General features: G+C 39.2%; 1 protein-coding gene across 1 annotated transcript; it reads left to right on the top strand.

Annotated features, from left to right (window-relative positions):
• The first annotated feature begins 1,283 nt into the window (after positions 1 to 1,283).
• ano6 (anoctamin 6) lies at positions 1,284 to 21,479 on the top strand. The gene is made up of 20 exons (XM_083692433.1): positions 1,284 to 1,422; positions 2,828 to 2,898; positions 3,772 to 3,900; positions 5,965 to 6,030; positions 6,168 to 6,455; positions 7,967 to 8,080; positions 9,100 to 9,215; positions 9,393 to 9,527; positions 10,358 to 10,463; positions 12,206 to 12,266; positions 12,843 to 12,988; positions 16,508 to 16,585; positions 17,796 to 18,021; positions 18,205 to 18,374; positions 18,702 to 18,799; positions 18,914 to 19,044; positions 19,308 to 19,513; positions 19,745 to 19,950; positions 20,398 to 20,503; positions 20,596 to 21,479. Exons 1-20 carry the CDS (start codon positions 1,362 to 1,364, stop codon positions 20,800 to 20,802), a joined length of 2,721 nt encoding a protein of 906 aa, XP_083548559.1. The 5' UTR covers positions 1,284 to 1,361; the 3' UTR covers positions 20,803 to 21,479.
• The last annotated feature ends 402 nt before the right edge of the window (positions 21,480 to 21,881 follow it).

Raw genomic sequence — 21,881 nt, 5'->3', positions numbered from 1 at the left:
ATAAAAGTGCCCACGTTAAACTTGTTTAAGCATTAAGAAATAGTATAAATATAGCATGGATAAAGGAACCATAAGTTATATTTAACTATCTCTGGAAGTAAACATTCAATCCTCTCAATGTATAATTTGTTTTGTAATTGTTCTAATATCCTAATTACCCTGGTGAAACACTGTTGGACTGCATACGGCATGTATAATGTAATGACTGTACACACATACTTGCACAAGGCAAGTGAGTTTTAACCATGAACAGTGTCATACAGCTTTTTACTGTGGCCCAACACTTTCATATTCATATTCTAGAAGTGTTGCTGAGTAGATTGGTACTAAATAAAAATCAAGTTTAGCCTTGGAAAATGTGTACAGTCCATTATGTGTACCCTATGGAGTCCACTAGGGGCACTTTGAAATGTTGGGCCACAGTAATGAGCTACCAACACTGTATGATACGGCTCATGGTTCATGGATTCATATTCTCGAAGTGTTGCTGAGTAGACTGTCACTAAATATCAAGTGTAGCCTTGGAAAATTGTTTGTGTACAGTCTATTATGTGTGCCCTATGCAGTCTTTTATCTTGGTAATTAGGATATTAGAAGAATTACAAACCCTTAAAAACACTAATGATACATTGAGAGGATTACATGTTTATTTCCAGAGATAAGTTAAATATAATTTGTGCTTCCTTTATCGATATTTAGTATTGCTAAATTATTAAACAAGTTTAACGTGGGCACTTTTATTTTTTACACATCTTAATTTACTTGCACCCGAGGTAGGTTGGCGGAGTTCCACCATTGACGTTCACAGAACCAGATGGACGTGTGATGGTTTTAGAATGAAGTGTGATTGTATCCATACATACCAATTGACATTCAACTCCAGTGCATTTCTCCAGCAAAAACAGCCTACTATCATCACATAATTTGATAGGCTTTTTGGCGAACATTTTCATTATATATCCTATGACTATTTCAATAAATACCATCAAGTGTAACCATCAGTGCGAATTGGCACAAAATACTGAAGCATATATATGCTAATGATAATGAGAAGGTTTTCAGATTTTGGCAATAACGCAATCCTTCCACTGACAGAACCCTGCGTAGAGCCGGAAGACAGTTTCGTATTACAGTAAGATTCATAGAAAGAATGCTCTTTGTACTATTTTGCAGGCTGAACGAAACGGGCTGTGACTGCATAGCTGTCAAGCACTGCCAAGTCCCATCTCCTCCTCCTACCCCACCCCACCCATTGTCTCAAGTAAAAACTTGATCAGAATACGGCATTTCCGTAGAAACAGTGTGAGTGGTGAGTAAAGTTGAACGCACGTATTGAGGATAGGGATAACGACATTCTTGAGATGGACTCTGCGTCCGAGACAGAACTGGAGCTAGAAATGGGAATGATAGGAGAGGAAGTCGGTGAGTTCATTTTTCGCCAAAAAATAAATGTAATAAATGAGAAAAAGGCGGCTTCCCCTTTTTCGAACGTGAGTCGTGAATTGCAGCATACATCATGCAATATGTTGTGCACAATTTTCCTCAAATCGATTCTTATATTAAAAACAAACAAACGTATAAAGCATATTTAAACATTAAATGAAGTCGATGCCGTATAGCCCTTTTATGACGTGTCCAGTTGTTTCAGTTTCTTATTATTGTAAATTGTTGAGTTTTTACATTGTTGAGACTTGGTTTCACTTGCCCCTCAAACATTTTTTTTTCCACTCATCTTGCACTTCCAGTAACTCATTTACTGCCGAAGGTGAATAAAGTTGCTCAAATGGTCAACATTCTAGAGCCAAGGGTGACTTTATTACCCAAAAATGCATAAATTGTGATGCTTCATTTTGCAGCCAATCTAAGTATTGTTGCTAGGTAAATACCACATAAAACACTTGGCAGTCTAGAATTCGTTGGCAGTTAGTGAGTTACGTAAAAACTATCCACTCAAATAGCACAACAGAGGCCCTGAAAGGATCTGAAAGACATATCTATTTATTGTGTTTTGTTTTTGTATTTGATAGTACTGTATACCATAGGCTCCAGTTTAACACAGAAGCCCAACAGTACTTTGGAAGTGCCCATATCTAGGGCTCTAGCTGGTGCTTGATCACAGTTTTGCCTGTCTCTGTCACGGATTAGTAAACACAGACTTTGACCATGTTTACCAGCAACAGTAAGAGCAGCAGAGCATGTAAAACCACCACCACATTAGATTTGGAAAGACCCTTCAACATACGGGAAGTGTGTGTCTTGGGACTCTTGGTTTAAAACCTCTCTTTGAAATAATGTCAAAACTTAGAGTTTGTGCCACTTTCCCAGACAGCACACATGGATAAGATAGATGTCATCAATACATCTAAACTACAAGAAATGTCTGATGCATTTATGTCACATAAATGTAACATGGTGATCTTTTTTTCAGTTTTAGATCCATAATAATTCCATCATGGAATATCTGAGTTGACCATTTAAAGCCTTTTCGAGTGCGTTACTAAGGCTAATGTTTTCAAAACAACATCTGACTCCAGTTAGCTTTCCAATAGTGCTTTCTACCAGGGGAAGAATTACAAGGTTTTCCAGATGTAATTTTGTGCTGTCTGTTTAAACTATTAATGTAGCACCACACACAGAGTGTGTGTCCAATTTAATAACAGATAAAGCTTTCTAAGGGCCAGATTTGCGTTTTATATTAGTTCAAGTTTGTAACTTTTCTTAGATTCATATAGGTCAACTTGGTAAAGCCACAAATTAACTGATGACTGTCATGCATGTCATGTCAATATTATTATTCTTTCCCCGTTCTCTTCTCTTTCTCCGGCAGTCTATTCTCAGGAGTTTTTACCAACGTATGAAACTATACCTGAAGGGGCATCGGTTCCCAAAGCAGAGGAGGTGAGTTTTATCCATTATTATTAACACTGTATCATGAAAATGACTCATATGGGCAGATAGCATTGCTAGTTATATTTTGAGCTGCAAATGATTGCCTTTACATTTGATACCATAATTGTAAAGCATTGACTTTTCCTTCTTTTCTAAAAGTATTCAGTTCGTTCATAAATAGCTTTGTTGAGATCAGGCTTTCCTAGTCTGGGGAAATTCTTTGCAGAAAGTAGCTACAAAGGGGTGGAAATCCGTTAAACCAATACTTTGCTTGGGCAGAGATCCAAATAAACAGAATTCAGTTTTTCTAGCATAGACAACAACTCTCTGCAGAATAGTCCTACCCGGTCGTACAAGGGATGCACATAACAACAAGTAACCATTCTATGGGCATGTGGGGGGAGGGATCTTGGAATGTAACATCCAATGAAAGAGCACATTCTCCCATCACTCAGTCCAGATCAATCCAAGCCAATCTAAAATAATCCTCCCAAAGAGGCATGAGACCAACAAGACTAGTTCATCAAGAATAACATTAACATTCACCTTACATTTCAATTAATTCAGTTGCTATTATCTGCATAGTATACCAACTCTCCTCAATTACAGAAAAGATCTAAGTTTGAGAGATCCTAGGTTTGGGATGTTATTGTCCATGGAAAAAATGGGTGGGCCACTCTGTGCTGTTATTGACTCTGCACTCCACTCCCCATCTAAGTCTGATGTCAGTCACAAAGTACGTGGCTGATTCAAGTGTAGCAGGATCTCAGTGAAGCTGTTCTTAGATCCCTCTTTTCCCTCAGCATGTACGATATCATGGAGGAAGAGGAGTATGAGTTTGAGGATTTGGAGTTACCAGATGTCCCCTGTTTTTGCCCTCAGGCTGAGTTCAACGACAAACCAGACTCTCTGTTCTTCAATGATGGGGTGAGGCGGATCGACTTTGTCTTGGTCTATGAAGACCAGGACAAGAAAGACTTTGACAAAAGGCACACGTTTCAAAGACGAAAAGTATGTACATTTCTGGTGGAGGTTCAGTTGTTAGACAAGGTGGCATCATTCACTCAAAAGCAGTCACAAGGATCTTTCTGGGATAAAGCTGTCAAAAAGCCTCTCCACGATAAAACTCAGCCAAATTTCTTTTTGCTTTATAGTATAAACATAGTTTTGTGGAAAACTTCTTACGAATCCAAAATAATATTCATGTAGAGTAATTGGCAGCTTTTTACTATTACTTTAAACCTGGCTTTTATCCTCAAGTCAAATTCTCTATCAAAGAAATTACTAAATGTCATAATACAAATTAGTTTCAAACTGTTGTCAAAAGATTGCTTTATCTGATTAAAGCAGAATCATTGTTATGTTCAGTCATATAAGTTATCTTGACCAATGACACTCTAAGTCTCCTTATAACCTACATTATTCAGTATTTGTAAAGGGAGTATTTGAGTATTTGTAAAGGGAGTTTTTGTTGGCGCCGTTATTGTGTCACTTCTAGGTAAGAGTAATGACAAGTAGTTTACCATACCATTTCATGCCAAACAAGTACTAATGCAAACATTAAACCTTGAGGAATATTTCCATCAAATACAGAAGAAAAAAACTTGCTGAAGAAGTGTATTTAAAAAAGTTCTGATTCAACATCCTCAGTATAAGGAAACTGTTGGCAGGAAGCACAGGCGTGTCAGGCATTTCAAGCTGGGGCGGTGATAAAATCGCCGACCACATGTCTTACGACATCACTCACAACAAGGTGGCAAAGACGTAAAGTGGGTGGAACACTATTCTTGCACATTTTCTTTTTTCAAAGGTTAGGGGAGTTTCATTCTTGTGTTCTTTTTCCTGTATACGCTGGTAAAGTCGAACGTCACTGGAGACAGCCAAACAAACGTTTAACGCTGTAAAACTGACATGAAAATGGAAATATTTGGCTGCTAAATGTAGTAATATAATTGAATATTCTTCATTATTTCACTTTCAGAGACAGAGACAGTGTGAAAAAATCTAATCAAATCAAAAATATTTTTTTAGCTACATTATACAGTATTAGCAACTGGTCACAGTTAGCCACGTTACTTGTACTAGAAGACATGTCTCGAATATCAAATCCAATCAAATCAAGTTCAACAACCTAGCTAAAATAGATGTATTTACAGTATCCGATGGAGCTTTCTATACAAGCTTGTCTCCAGATATTTTTGTAGTCCTGGTATTCTTTGATTGTGATGCAATCACTTTACCAGTGTATTGAGACAGTGGGAAATATGAGAGAGTTTGATAGAGAGAGAGAGGACACATGGTAGAAAGTAGTAATGAGTGGATTTGAATCTGCACTGTCAAAGAAACTTTGAGAAAATTTGAGTCTGCAGCATGCTCCAGCTCACATTTCTATCAACGTGGCAAAAATGATAGGTAAAGATGTGATTGTCCAAAAAGTCATATGGGAGCAGCAGTAGTGTGCCGCGCCCCTGCAGCTGTGGCTACACACATTAAGAAAGCTCTTTGTACAGCTGATGTCATGTCTCAGCGGGACTATTATATAGGATATATTCCACAAGGGAGGTACTTCTAGCCTGTGGTTGCATCCCAATAGACATTCCTCTAATCCTCACATCATCTCTCCTTGCCTCCTACTCAAAAAGCATTGGAGGGGAATATCTTAGGGGAGGAACCTTGAACCTTGAGAGGCTGTTTGGACATACCCTGTGCTTTGTCAGACATTCATTTCATGGCCACATTGACATGCCACTTCCATGAAACAAATGGCTACAAACTGTCATATTCATTCCTCATATTCTCAACAGAGTGGTTGGGCACTTGTCCAAAGTGTGCCCATCAGGATTTGTCTGTAAATGCAATGCTTTGGGACTATTGCTAGTTCAGACACTAAATGGTAGCATGCAGATATCCAGAGCAGTTGAGTGAATATATCTAAATGAAAAATCAATGTAATAACACTGTGCATGAGTAATGATCATGCAGTCAATTGTAATGAAACATAACCACTGGGATGGATATTGGATGCTGTTTCAAACACAAGATCCATTGATGATACCCTCTGCTCTTTTCCCCAAGAAACGGCGAGAGTACTTTGAGGCCAGCTTGATGAAGATGGGGATGGAACTGGAGGCAACCAGATCTGTGAGTGGTCAACACAGAACACAAAATGGATTTTATAGTGGGTTAACGGGGTTCAAACTCAACTGGAAAGCTCTCTTTTTTTCCCCCTTTCTTTTTTTTTCTTTATCTCTCTATTCCCCTGTTTCTCTCCACCTGAGGTGGTGGATGAAAAGCTGATGTTTGTCAAGGTCCATATGCCGTGGGATGTGCTCTGCACCTATGCCGAGGTCCTGCACATCAAGCTGCCCATCCAGCCCAATGACCTGTCCTCCAAGGCATCGCCCTTCAGCTTCCTCTCCTGCCTCACCAAGTACTTCTACCCCAGCGAGGACCTGATCGCCAAAGAGACAGAGTTCTTCACTGCCCCTTTCGAGAAGAACAGGCTGGAGCACTTCTACGTGAAAGACCAGGACCTCTTCTTCACGCCGTCCATGAGGAGTAGAATGGCAAGTACTGGGTTGGACCCCCTTTTGTAGCCCATCTGCTTCAAGGTTCGACGTGTTGTGCATTCAGAGATGGTCTTCTGCATACCTTGGTTGTAACGAGTGGTTATTTGAGTTACTGTTGCCTTTCTATCATCTCGAACCAGTCTGGCCATTCTCCTCTGACCTCTGGCATCAACAAGGCATTTTCGCCCAGAGAACTGCCGCTCAGTGGATATTTTCTCTTTTTTTGGCCATTCTCTGTAAACCCTAGAGATGGTTGTGCGTGAAAATCCCGGTAGATCAGCAGTTTCTGAAATACTCAGACCAGCCCGTCTGGCACCAACAACCATGCCACTTAAATCACCTTTCTTCCCCATTCTGAGGCTTGGTTTGAACTTCAGCAGGTCGTTTTACCGAGCAGTTGAACTGGTGTACCTAATAAAGTGGCCGGTGAGTGTATATTTTCCCCTCCTGAAGGTCCCGGGATCCCGCCCACGTCTGGCAGTCTGCCCTATTCTCCCTCTCCTCTGTCTCCTCCTCTGTATTTCCTACAGACTCTTAATAGAGAGTCGACTCCAGTCAGCAGATGTTACATGTATGATCCATCCGCAGGGGCTGGATTCTACACCATGTCTTAAAGTTTAAAATATGTTGCTCAAAGCAGCATTAGCATTTCATACAATGTCCCTGAAATGTGCTGTTAAAGAGTTTTAAAGTGAAAGCACTCAGTAATCCCCGTGTGGCTGATTCCTGGTCTGCAGCCTGGTTTCTGTTGTGCCTCAGGGCTTAGACGTTTTACAGAGGTATTTATGTTGGAAGAGGATTAGGGTTAGGGTTCCAGATGTGATTCAGTTCCTTAGTGGAGGTGATCTTTAACACTGCAGAGCAAACATTTACAATGTAACAAAGCCCCAAACCAATTAATGGTTCATATTCATGACATCAGAATTAGTGTCATATGTATAACTATAGCTATAACAATCATATGTGCAAATTGTTTTGTTGTAATACACACTAGTAACCTATGTATGGCTCAAGGTAATGTCTGTTTTTGATGTTTTGACTATTTGTAATGTTTTATGAGATAACTATATTATACCATGTTCTTTTTAAAGCCCAGTCTCAGGTGTCCAATGCTGCAAAATTATATTTAACACATTTTTTCTTCCTACATTGTTGAAACAAAATGGCATTCAACAGTTGTGCTGATAAAATGCCAACTTTCAGTTTGGTCAGGTCAGTGTTCAATCAAAGCGCCTTTCCGGTGTGTAGGTGTGTTTTATTAACATAGCTGCAAAGCCTGGATAGAGTTAAGTAACTGGCCGTCCCAAAGCGTGATCTATTCAGTTCCAATGTCAAACCTGGCCATGAAGACATCCAGAGGACTGTGTCTATTTGGGACATACTGCTGTGAAAAGTTACTTCTGAAAGTATAGTGTGGAAAGTCACAATCTCCAATCAATTAAATACAGACCTTTGTCTTAACACTTCAGTGATAACTGAATGATCTGCAATGTTTACCCTCCTGTTAGGCTTACTACATCCTCAGCCGAGCTCCTTATGAAGTCAAAGGGAATCTGAAGAAGTTTGGAATCACTAAGCTGCTGGACAGCGCGGTGTACAAGGCTGCCTATCCTCTGCATGATGTGAGTGGGGGCCGGGGGGGAATTCTTTTTGCAATTTCTTTTTGCATTTCTTTTAAATTTGTTCTTTGGACCGCAGACCACACTTTTTCCTTGTGTAAACAGTTACTAAACAGTTTTTTATTAGGCTGATGTCCTGTGCTGCTCAGCTAAAGACATTAGGACATCGCAAAATGACATCCTTCGATCAGTGATTTTTTACTTAACTTTCGACATCGCCAGGACATTACTAGGGACCACAATTGGACCATATTGGGACGTCCTTAGGATGTCCCGGCGATATCAATATGACCAAATGATCAAAGTTAAGTATATTGGTCCTCAGGAAATGGTCCAATATAGTCCAGTTATGGAGTCCATTGTCTTACTGTATGATGAAGCGCCATCCAATTAATTTGGAGGCATTTGCTTGTACTCGAGCAGACAATATGTTTCTGTACATTTCAGAATACATTCTGCTGCTGCCGTCAGCAGTTACATCATCAATTAAGTTAACAAGTTCCAGGATGTCCCCGTTAGGTCATGTATTTAACGTCCTCATGATGCCCTAGAGATTTACACACGTTTCCTTAATCTCATGTAAGATTTGTATTTCATAAGAACAAATATGCAAATTATCTAAGAACACATTGATGAATGAGGCCCATTGTCTTTAAAGAGACACTAAATGTAGTAGTTAAAACACAAAAATCCAAAAGTACATATGAAACCAACCAGTTTTTTGTTGTTTCAGACAACAGGGGTTATGTGGGTTTACTGTCTCTGCCTAATAGGTGAATGACACTGGTGGTAGCACTGGTGGTGGCACTGGTGGTTGCGGTGATTACAGTAGATAAGTAGATAAGATTTCAGCCTGTATAAGTACCTGCAACTGTATGTGGCCTGGTCTTTCTGTGCATACTCACTGAAGCCTATAACACAATGATTAATGACTTGAATGCATTATTGATCATGATTAAGTTACACTACTGCTATGTTGAATTTGTATGACTGCTGTTTGACAGAGTGTTATGTGAACTTAGTGCAGATTCAATGTTAGGTCGACAGAAGAGGACTGCCCCAATGAGAGATATCTTCTGTATATGGAGTGGGCTAATCCTAAAAGCTTCTATAAGATGCAGCCACTTGATCTTATAAGGTAACATAACAACTGTTCATTAATTTAGTTGTATTGTGATTATTTCTTCCAAACATAATGTGATCATATCATATGTTATATTGGTTAAAAGTATATACATGTCTTATTTCAAAGGAAAGGTTGATCAAATGCTATTACAATGAGGTTTTAACAACACATTTTTTCATTTTATCACAGAAAGTATTACGGGGAGAAGATTGGCATTTACTTTGCATGGCTGGGCTTCTACACAGCAATGCTAGCACTTGCTGCTATCGTTGGACTAGGTTGTTTCATATACGGGTATAATACTCAAGAAACAAGCACCTGGAGGTATGTGTGTTCTGTTTCCATTTCCATTTCAGTCATTTAGCAGACAATATTATCCAGAGCTATGTGCAGCGCTGTAAGTGCATATGAAATTTGAGACATCAGATATTGGAATTTTTAAAATACAAAACAACAGGTTGTAATGAGTTCATTCAAAGCAGAACTTCACTCAAAAATAATTATTAAGTATATTTCGGAAATACACTGCAAGGTGTAAACCACTAGGCAGCAACAGAAACCAGTTGGCCAGATCACAGTTTGCTAAAAAGTACCTAAAAGAGCCTGCAGAGTTCTGGAAAAAGGTCTTTAAATCCTACTGAACATGCATTTAATTTGCTGAAGAGGGAACGTAATGCCAAAAGACCTCAAAACAAACAACAACTCAAGATGGCTGCAGTACAGGCATGGCAGAGCATCACCATAGAATATACGTCTGGTGGGGTGAATGGGTCGCAGACTTCAGGCAGTTATTACATGCAAAGGATTGTTGCCCAAATACTGAACATAAGTGCTTTTTTGGACATTGTATGATTTTTGGAGCCCTGAAATAGGGGGAGTATGTTTAAAAAAGGTTGTACTTTCTAGATGGTGAAACAAAAAAAAACATTGAATTCTCGTTGAGAATCTGACCCCATAGTAATTGTTGGATTTCAAATCCAAACTGTTGGAGTATAGAGCTAAAAGAAGACAAAATGTTTCCTCTTTCCCATACTTATGGAGGGCACTGTATTACTAAGTCACTTAAACTGTGTATAACTCTGTACACCATGCACTTTGTTGTTGAGTTCATTGGTTAGGTTTGACCTGTCTGCTCTGTTCATTTTATTGGACAGCAAAGAGGTGTGCAACCCTCTGATTGGAGGAAATATTGTGATGTGTCCCCAGTGTGATAGGGAGTGCACATACTGGAGGCTCAACAGCACCTGTGAATCATCTAAAGTGAGTTATACAGTAATATAATTTACTTTTTAATCCTGTCACAGAATTTTTTTGTGGAGATTTGGAGTTACACTCATGATTAATAGCCCTGCTTGAGAGTTGTAAACCCAAATGTAACCCTTGAACCACAATGATGTCCTTTTGGTATAACAGTATGCTGTACAGTATATCTGTCATCTATATGAGAGGTTCCCGGTCCGAGCCTCATCGCTTTGATGATTTAGGGTTAGCCTCCTACAAAGGCACATTCTATTTACTGCAATGATGTTATTTACTTAAGGATGCTTTTAAACATATACCTAACCACAACCAATTGTGCACCTACAGTATACCTAACCATAACCTAAACATAATCAATTCGCAACTGTACGTGTGTATTTTATGCTGACAAAATTCCTGTTTGGCAGTTACTGTTGACACTAGCTCTAACCTTAACTCTTACAGTACCCTAACCTTAACCAATCGTAAACATATACCTTGAAGGTACAGTGGCTTCAGAATGTATTCAGACCCCTTCACTTTTTCCACATTTTATTGTGTTATAGACCCAATTTGAGACCCAAAAATGGATTAAATATGTTTTTTGCAATCAATCCTTACACAATACTCCATCATGTTGACCAATTGTGTAGAGTGACTGAGATGATGTTGTCCCATCGACTGTAGATTTTTGTAAGTCTCCCCAGGCCTCCCTGAGCAGTTTTGTTCCTCTCCATTTGCTCAGTTTGTAATGACAACCTGATCCACACAGTGTGTAATTGATTCCTATGCAAATCAGAGACCCTATAAAAACAAAGATATTAATTCCAAAATCACATTAACTATTATCCTTGCATTAAGATGGACGCAGTTCAACTTATTGAGTGATTTGTTGATGACATTTTTGCATTTAAGCTAATTTTAAGGGTGTCATAGCAAAGGGTTTGAATACTTACGTAAATTAGGTATTTCTGTATTTCAATTTTAATAAATTTGCAGACATTTCTAAAAATGTGTTCACGCTTTGTCATTATAGGGTATTGTGTGTGTATTGATCGAAAAAAATAAATCCATACATTTTACATTGAGTCTATAACTACAACAAAATGGGGGGAAAAAAGTAAAAGGGTCTGAGTACTTTCCGAAGCCACTGTACATCGTACATTGTACAACGTACGTTTTCCGCTTTGCTGCTCTCTGTGGCCACACTGGAAATTGAAAAGATATATATGCTGTTTTTCATAGGGTCAAACATTTGCATATCCTTCTAAACAACCAAAACGTACATATGCTTGACCTCGTCACCATACTTTGAAAATGTGATTTTAGAGAAAACTACATTGTTCAATGTTCTAATTCTCCCACTGAATCTCTTTTTAAAGCTAAAATAAATCATACATCCTGCTCCTTTAACCCTAAACCCAAGAGTGGGAGAAAAATGTCACAGTAGAATTTGATTCTGATGCTAATGTGCTGTAAATACTTCAGAGCCACTAGAGGCCATCATGGCAAATGAAGTTTGGTAGAATGAAGTTTCAATATAGTAAATACTGGACGAATAGTGAACAATATTAGAATACGTGTCCGTACGTGTAGCCACTATGTAAAAAAAACATGATGGTTTGTGCAATTGAATGGCCAGTTATTAAGTGATATTTAAACGCTCTGAACAAGTTTTGTTCTTTGTGTATTTACATAGAGATGATAAACGGAGGCCTAATACGTTTAACTAACTGTTTTTCACTTGACTTCATCTTTTGTAGAAACTCTGCATATTTGATAACTACGGGACACTGGTGTTTGCTGTCTTTATGGCCATTTGGGGTGAGTCATTTAAGATAATTTCATTTAGCTTTAGAGTCCGCATTTTACAGTTGCCCCTTTTAAATAAAAAAAATAAAAAATGTATCTGTTGTCTGGACACTGTATTTGAATATGCTGTCCAACCTCATTTGGTATTAGTTGCATGAACCTTAACAATATGAATATAAACAGTATGGACACTGAGCACGTATTGTGACATCACATCATGTGCGATCATTTCAGGTTCAAGGGATTAGAGGGTTTAGTAAAACCAACAATGTTGACAGTTTATATTATACTTATCTTATCCTTATGACAATCCATCTGAAACAGTTTGATAGATCTAGTCAATATAGCAGACACCTACCCAGTACTGTCACCACATCAGTGGTCATGATGAGGGAAAGGAGGAATTTATTCTTTTCAGATTTTGGGATACAACTATTGATTTATTTTCTTGGTGCTTTATCTTACCATCAGCTATTTACCTGTTATTAATATAGAACATAGAATTATTGTTTTTTTATTTTATTATTTTGAGTACTGAATAATTGTACAGCATTACACATTTTCCACCTGTTCCCGCCTTTGCTCCAGTGACCTTGTTTCTAGAGTTCTGGAAGCGGTACCAGGCAGAGCTGGAGTATGAGTGGGACACAGTGGAGTTCCTGGAGCAGGAGGAGCAGCCGCGGCCAGAGTATGAGGCCAAGTGTACCCATGAGAGGATGAACCCAGTAACACGGGTAAGGGAGAGACATGGCCGTCAACCAAGTCACACGGGCAAGGGAGAGACATGGCAGTCAACCCAGTCACATGGGTAAGGGAGAGACATGGCAGTCAACCCAGTCACATGGGTAAGGGAGAGACATGGCAGTCAACCCAGTCACATGGGTAAGGGAGAGACATGGCAGTCAACCAGGCACTGTACCCAGTTTACAGGTCTAATATCAGTTTACCCTCCCCAAATCCTAACCGTAACCAGTATGGAGCTTGAATATTCTCCCAAACCGATGGAATTATGATTCCTTTTTGTTCCCATAGTAAGTGATTGACAAATGATTTGATTATTTGACAGTACTCAACAAACTTTTCATTCATCACATTTTCACATTTTTCTGCTGTTTCAATTGAGGAACTAGATTCCATATCTAATTTAATAAGAACAATTAAATTTGTTTCACCTATTCTGAGGAGTTTGTTTTGAAGAAAATTATGAAGAAAAAGATTCTATCTCTTCATTAGTCCTGTCTCTCTTCATTAATCCTGTCTCTATACATGAACTCCTGTCTCTCTACATGAACTTAAAGAAGCAGTTGATAGCATTAACATAGGGAAGTCACCCGGATTTTATGGAATCCCCCCCAAACTAATCACTGCCTTTTGGCAACAATTACCGAAACTAACTAACTAACTTATTGGAGATGATCCAATGTTCACTTTCCTAGGGGTGTTTCTCGAGGAAAGTAAATACAGTAATCATTTCACTTTTACTTAAAAAGGACATGGACCCAAAAATAATGTGCACACTACTGCCCCTATTGCTCCTAAATTCTGATTAAATTAATTGTATGCTAAATCACTCACTCGCAGACTTAAATGCTATATGACACTTTTAGTCCACCATAACCTAACTGCTTTCATAAAACGGCGCTTGGCCTCAGACAACATCTGCCGTCTACTTCATATCATTGTAGCTGTAGATGTGGAATTGCCCAATGCGGTGCTCTCATTAGACGAGTGGCAGAATTTATGGCTAGTTCTCAAATATTTGGGCTTCGGAAATTGTTTCATTAATATCATCAATGTCATTCCATCAGCTGTGTTCCTTACTGGGAAAGTATGCACTCGACAATTTCTAACTGCGAGAGGAGCACGTCAGTACTGCCCTCCCTCCAGCCTGCTCTTTGTGCTCTTAAGAGCTTCTGGCTCAGGCAATCCGTCAATCCTCCCATAACTCCTATAACTGTGCATAACTCTGACCACCATATTTCTTATTTATATGCAGATGACATCCTGTTGTATGTCAGAGATGTACCACACTCATTACCTATCCTTCTTAATATTTTTATGAAGAAATGAACACCCTGTTTTCACCTGAAATCCACATACATAGTAAATTAAAAAAAACTTTGGAATATAAATCTTTCGCCCCATGGAGGAGAATTTAATAAAGCCACACAGGCTCCAAGATTTTTTTATGCTAAAATTCCGCTTCAGAAGTCTAACTTTGAAACTACACCAACACCGTAAATGAGAGCGTACTGTCATACTTCTGTTAACACAGTTTTCAGGGTGCTGCACCAAGAGCAAGACGAGATGTGCTGCCGCAAACGTTGATCTGCAGACAAAAAAGGCTATATTTCATAAAGGGAAGCTATCTGAAAATAATTTCAGCTACACTTCATAACAGGAGACTATATACTGTATATAACCTCAACAACCAATCTGCAATTTAAATTATTTGTAGTAGCTTATACCTGCATGACATCAACGATTGTGGTTTTGCAATGTTAGTTTTAGGATGATTGGGATTATTTGTGAATTTATATTCGATTTTATGTGGTTATTTCACTGCACCTAAGCCTCTGCAACACTCTTGCTGCCGAGGAAAATAGATTTGAAGCATAAAACTAAGCTGCTTCAATCGAGCCTCGCTTCGCAGACATACTGCTTTTGCATGCGGTCTAGCATGTCTCATAGATCACGGTTATTAAACTGCGGCTCACAGTACGGAGACGTTACGGCGACGTGATGCCGTTGGTATAGTTTGTCCGTAAGTTTACATTTGGGCTGATTATTACTCGAATGCTTTCAGTGTGGCTTTCAATGGGCTCTCATTGTAAGATCATTCTTAAACACCACCCCAATATGCCATTATTCAACAACTACAATGTCCTCTTGAGGGTCCAGCCAATCTCTTTCCCAAATTGGAGTGATAGAGATATCTAAACCTTGGCTGACATTTCGGAGGTTCGAAGCCTACCTGCGTTTCAGGATTTACAAAAGCATTAGAATCTCCCTGGTACCTCATTCTTCTTCTACTCACACCTGTGTTCTGCTCTACGAGCCCAGATAGTACCCTGGGGTACAGATCTTGCAACCCTTTCAACTGTAATGTACTCTGTAGAAAAACTAAAAGCGGATTTAACCAATTTGTTGGAGACCCGAGGAACCTCAAGAGTTAACCAACCCTGAGAATGAGTTTGGTAACTTCTGTTCCTATATTTCAATAACAAGGCAGGGAGGTAATCTGGGAGCTTATGTAGTAGGGCGTTGTACACAAAAAGGGAGTAATGGTGCAATCTACTGGACTTTAACAAGGTCCAGATGACCTTTAGTAAATCACACAATGAAGAGCATTAAAGCTATCACTTGTGATAAAGCAAATTACATCATGGGGTACATCATATCCATCCGAGAATGTCAAATTCTATTTTGAGATGTAATGGTAGATTCAGTGGAGTGACCTCAGAGATGTTTCAGCCTAATACAAGCAATACTTTTCACTTAGTGATGCTGCATGTGCATGAGCACAGCAATATAACCTGAGAGCCACATGACAAAAAGGCTGGCAAGTGAATTGTCTAGCTTCAGGCCGGTTTTCTATGCCGGTAGTCTGCCCACGATTTGGGATATAGCAACATCATATCCCTGAGTCTACCCTTAATTTGATTCACCTGGTTTTGGGTCTTAGACTTTAGTCATTGTTCTACACTAGTAACACAACGGTGCTAGCGCTGGTGCCGCTGTGCGTGTGCGTGTCTGTCTCGAACCAAACACAGACGTCTCTAGGGATATGTGGGTACTGTCACGGCTGATCTGTTTCAGCCTCACTGGTTAGAAGTTGAGTTCTTTAGACAAGACAACATTATCATTCTACCTGTTTGATTTTGCTGCATAAAGCCTACAGTACCATAAGAATGCGTGCTTGGGAATATACAAAATGAACTGGTTTGATTTGGAACATATGCCATTTACCACACACACAGAGGGATTTTGGTTCATTCCATTTGCACAAGGACTCTAATACAGAGTATTCACAGTGTGTATAATTGACTTAGAAGTGATCCAAGGGAAGTGCATTTCCATTACACAGCTTAGTGTGTGCCATAAGATCTGTGCGATCTAGTATAGGCATGCCCGCTATATAACTTCAAATGCAGAGTACTGTAGCTACATACAGTATGTCATATGTCATAAATGAACAATGCCTGCTCTTTCCATTGTTCTCTTGTAAACATGTTTCTGCTCTTCTGTTTTAGGTGAAAGAGAATGTGCCTTACACAGCCTGTGGTCGGTGTATTAGAGTGTCTTTAGGCATCGGGACTGTATTGTTCTGGGTAAAACTTGTCTTATCTTATCATATTATTGAATATACAGTGCCTATAGAAACAACCTACAACCCCTTTCAACATGTTCACCTTTTGTTACCCCTGAGCCTGGAATCAAAATATTAAGTGCCAATTGATTGCTATTCAAACTATTATCATTGCAATAAATGGACTCAGTTCAATTGATTGAGTAAGTTGTTGAAGACATTTTTGCACTTGAGTAAATTTTATGAAGGCCACAGCAAGGGGGTGTACACTTTTGCAAACAGGTCTTCTCTGTTTTTCATTTTTAATACATTATTGGAAATCATTTTTCACTTTCACTTTGAAAGTGTCCAGTAGGCTGTGTACTGTAGATTAGTGGGAAAAAAATCCTAATTTAATGCATTTCAATTTCAGGCTCTGGGGCAACAAAATATGAACATTTTGAAAGGGGGTGTAGGCTTCGTGTACCTCGCCTTTCTAGAGGCACTGTATATACTGTTGTCAAACTCAAAAATACACTCTTATATCCTTGCAATAATTTTTTGTCTGTATTTTTCTCGATTATTACTCTGACATTCTGTGTGTGGTTCTAATCTTGGTAGAAACTCATCTTTCCTATCAATCCTCTATCCATTGCTTTTAAGGATATTTTCACATACAGTATAGTCCTCTTTGAGGGTATTTTCACATACAGTATAGTCCTCTTTGAGGGTATTTTCACACTTGATCCCTTTCAGACATTTTTTGCATAATGGTTTGCCAACATTTTCGTCCTCATTAAAACATCCAAACTCTTTAAGTGAACCAAGAGGTTGAGAAAAAGTTCAAAAACTATTTTTTCAGCAGTGATGAGGTCCACTTAGTTTTCAAAGCACCATCTTTAATTGGAATTAACTGATTTGCACCTTGGGTAATTGCACATTGCACACTGCAGACCTGAAGTGAACTGAACTCAGACCTCCGGAGATGGCCTCAGTTCAGTTCGCTTCAAAAGGGTTTGAGTTCATTTGGATCATTCACGTATGCATCAGTTTCGTAAAATCTTCTGAAAGGGACCAAGTGTGAAATATGGACCAGCAAGAGAACTCATTCAAACAAAGTGCAGTGTGAATACTGTACACCTCTTGGTTCACTGAAAGAGGAGTGAGTTTGGTTCATTTAAAGAGGACTATATGTGAAAATACCCTAAGTATGACTCCCCCTTCTCTTGTTTTTGTTTTCATACTGTGTACAGATTGTGTTGATCGTGGTATCAGTGGTGGCCATTATCGTGTACCGCTTAGCAGTATTCTTTACATTTTCTGCAAGACTCCGGGCCGACCTAAAGGAGTTTGAGCCCTTTAAGGAGTATGTGACTCCACAAATGGCCACCTCAGTCACAGCCTCCATCATCAGCTTTGTGGTCATCATGATCCTCAACATTCTCTACGAGAGGGTTGCCATCTGGATCACTGACTTCGGTTAGAACCCCAAATGAAAACAAAGCATGAAATGGATAGTTAGATAGTAATGAAATAGTAATGAAATAGTAATGAAATTACAAATTAATTATATGATTTATTTCCCTCCACTGTAACCTTGGAAATGCAGATTGTTTTGAAAAGGTTGAGAAGATTTTTTTACCTGTTTCACCCATTTCACAGAGCTACCGAGGACAAAGACAGAGTATGAGAACAGTTTGACTCTGAAAATGTTCCTCTTCCAATTCGTCAACTACTACTCCTCCTGCTTCTACATTGCCTTTGCCAAAGGGAAAGTGGTTGGATACCCTGGACAGCCCGTCTACCTACTGGGAAAATACAGGAATGAGGAGGTACGTCTATCAAATCTCTGAAGGAGAGTAAGTATTACAAACTGGACAAAAAAGATAGCTGAAGAAAGAAGATGAAAATAAAATAAAAGTTGGCATACTCTTTGCTGCTTATTTACATCCATCAAATGGATGGTCAGCTTGTTGATGTTTTTAATGATAATGCATGAAATAAGGCTTATATTATGCTGTACATAATCACAAATTGAAACCTAAATGTAGAAATCCTACCAATGGATATTCTGTATGCTGTTTGAATGGAAGTGCCCAGTCCTCTAGTTTTACAGGATGTCTAATTCAAGCGGTTGATACAATGTGCTGTCCTTACAGTGTGATCCAGGAGGATGCCTCATTGAGTTGACAACCCAGTTGACTGTCATCATGGGTGGAAAGGCCATCTGGAATAATATTCAGGAGGTTTTGTTGCCGTAAGTTATTTGCTGCCATAATTATAAATAATAAGTTATTTCTTTATTTTTGTATGCATTTGTTGCAGGATAAACTTATAGATTGCACCTTTTAATTATATTTGTCTTCATTAGGTGGGTGAAGAATTTGATTTTCCGCTACTGCACACGGGTGGGGTCTGAGAAAGTAATCCCCCGCTGGGAACAGGATTACCAGCTGCTGCCCATTGGAAAGCTGGGACTTTTTTATGAATACCTGGAGATGGGTAAGATACAGTATGAAGAGTAAAGCTTTGAATGTGTTTGTGCGCTCAAGAAGGTGGTCAAGATATTGCATGTCTGAGTTTTGAATAACAGTGAATCACGAAGTAGCACTTCATCTTAAAAATGACTTTGAATCTCCTAACTAAGTATGCAGTATGCAACAAATTATTGCATCTCAAATATATTCAATGTAGGCTTTATTCCCCTCAGTTCATCACTTTGCAGTGATTCAGTTTGACACTATGACTGCGTGTCTTCTTCACAGTGATCCAGTTTGGCTTTGTGACGCTGTTCGTGGCCTCATTCCCACTGGCCCCTGTCCTGGCTCTGGTCAACAACCTGTTTGAGATCCGGGTGGACGCCTGGAAGATCACCACCCAGTTCCGCCGTGTTGTGCCAGAGAAGGCCCAGGACATTGGAGCATGGCAGCCCATTCTCCAAGGCGTCGCCATCTTGGCTGTGGCAACCAATGTAAGTAACTGCTCCTCTAATCTGCCCGGAACTTATTTGGATCTAAGAGAGCTTACTGTACTATTGATCAGTGTTTCAAGACAGATATAGTTTGACTTCTGAGTATTGTGTAATCCTAATTGATAGTGATACCTTGAATCTTTTGCAGCTTATGCAATGCTTAAATTGAGTCAAATTGAGGACACAGGGTCAGTTTAATGGATCCGTGCCACCTCCTGGTTTCTCTTCCAGGCCATGATCATTGCCTTCACGTCTGACATGATCCCACGGTTGGTGTACTACTGGTCTTTCTCAGTGTATCCATATGGAAACCAGTCATACCACACCATGGAGGGCTACATCAACAACACGCTCTCCGTGTTTGACATCCAGGACTTTTCTAACCATAGCAGGCCTCGTCAACTACCTTACTGGTTCAATAACATCACCACGTGCAGGTACAGACCACAGCTGACTAAAAACTAGTTTGTGTGTTGGACGGAAAACAGCTGTTGGCTACACCATGGTGCTGCCCTAGAGGGTGCTGTTGAGACTACTCTAGACTTTCATTGCAAAACAGTGGGTTTTAATCAGGTATTTGGTGACGTGAATTTATTTAGTATAGTTGTATCTATAAATCTTTCACTATTTTTTATTTGTCTGAAATTCACTGAGTACGATGGTGCCCCCCCTCCTCTGACAAGCCTTGACTATAATTGTAAACAAACACTATATAGCTTTAAAACATGGTTAAAACTGACCGCTTTGTTGTCGTTTGAATCCCAGATTGCCCCTTTAATAAATTGTACTAATCCTAAACCCTTAGACAGTAGAGCATTTCCATCAGCTTCTCTGAGATTTCAGGTGAGGATCACCAATTATCATTTACATTTTTCTTGCTTAAGGTATCGAGATTTCCGGTATCCCCCTGGACATGATAGAGAATATGAATACAGTATTTACTACTGGCATGTGATAGCTGCCAAGATGGCCTTCATAATTGTTGTAGAGGTGAGTGTGAACTATAGCTTATTTTTTTCTTTTCCATTGTTAATGCCAGATGACACCTTTTCCAGCCTAACAAAACCGTCTTGTCCCCTCAGCACATCGTGTACCTCACCAAGTTCATCCTGTCCTACATGATTCCCGACGTGCCTTATCGGGTGAGGGAACAGATCAAGAGAGAGAAGTACTTGACCCAGGTCATTCTTCACGAAGCCAGCCTCAAACTGGTGACCAAGCGCCTGAAGCCATTCGCTGACAAAATCCTAGAACACACTGAGGACAAGGAGATGGAACTTGACTTTTGACAACGTCCTGAGACCTGCCAGTCCTCTGGAGCGAGTTCAAGTCATAACCCAAATTCCATTGTTGAGTGTTATTTGTCAGGGGACCTGTAACAGTATTATGAGCAGACAAAAATTCACAGTATGTTGTTTGCATTGAGAACAATAGCTTAATAGCTTTGAGAACAATAGAACACAATAGCTTAATAGCTTTTGCTTATGTTTGGTTGGTGGTAACTATGATGGCCAAGCAGAAGCAGCAATGAGGATAAGATCAGTGCCTCCATTTCTGGACCTACAGCATACTGTCTTGTCTAGCACTTTAAAGTTACTGACTGTTAGAGATGTTACAATGATGACAACTCCGGCACACATACAGTGACGGTGCACATGCTCCGACGTCTAACAATATGATGTCATATCCCAGAGTCTACCTTGAATGTTCTATACTTATACGTGATATAAAAAAGGGTCTACACTTAAGAAGATGTTAGGCCTATAACAAAACTACAGTTACAGCAGACCACATACATGTGTAACACGAGTTTAACTCAACCACTTTTTAAATATAATGCTTTATTAACTCCAGTTATTATTGATATTTCCGCTTTCTGCCTTTTTGTACAATATTGTTTATGGTGTCTTTTGTCAAGTCGATTGTATTTTATATAATATAGCAAATAAAATGCTTTAATTCTTAATGCTTTATTCTTTGTCAGTCAATATAAGATGTAGCAAAGAAATACAGAGCATGTGTTCTTTAAGTTTCTCAGGCTAAAAAAAGTCTTCAGTTTATTTAGATGAAACTTTGCATTTTACTCTTGGACTCATTAGTGCCAATATTAGACAGAGATAGAACCTGCACTATATTTGTGTTTGGTTATGTTACAGCAACACCTCTAACATCTAAAATGTTTGGTTATACTCTTTGTTAGAGTTGATCTTGTGGGAGCAATTTCTGAATTGGTTAAATGTGGTTACTGTTTGCGTTAAAGGGGCAATCTAGGATTCACACAACAACAAAGCAGTCACCCCGCCACTTTTTGGGGTAAACAGCTCAGACATAGGGCTGGAGAATTGTAACAACTCTCAAATTCAAAGAC

The sequence above is a fragment of the Argentina silus genome, assembly GCF_951799395.1.
Source record: "Argentina silus genome assembly, chromosome: 20".
Lineage (NCBI taxonomy): Eukaryota > Metazoa > Chordata > Actinopteri > Argentiniformes > Argentinidae > Argentina > Argentina silus.
This window is presented reverse-complemented; position numbering and strand designations above follow the sequence as displayed.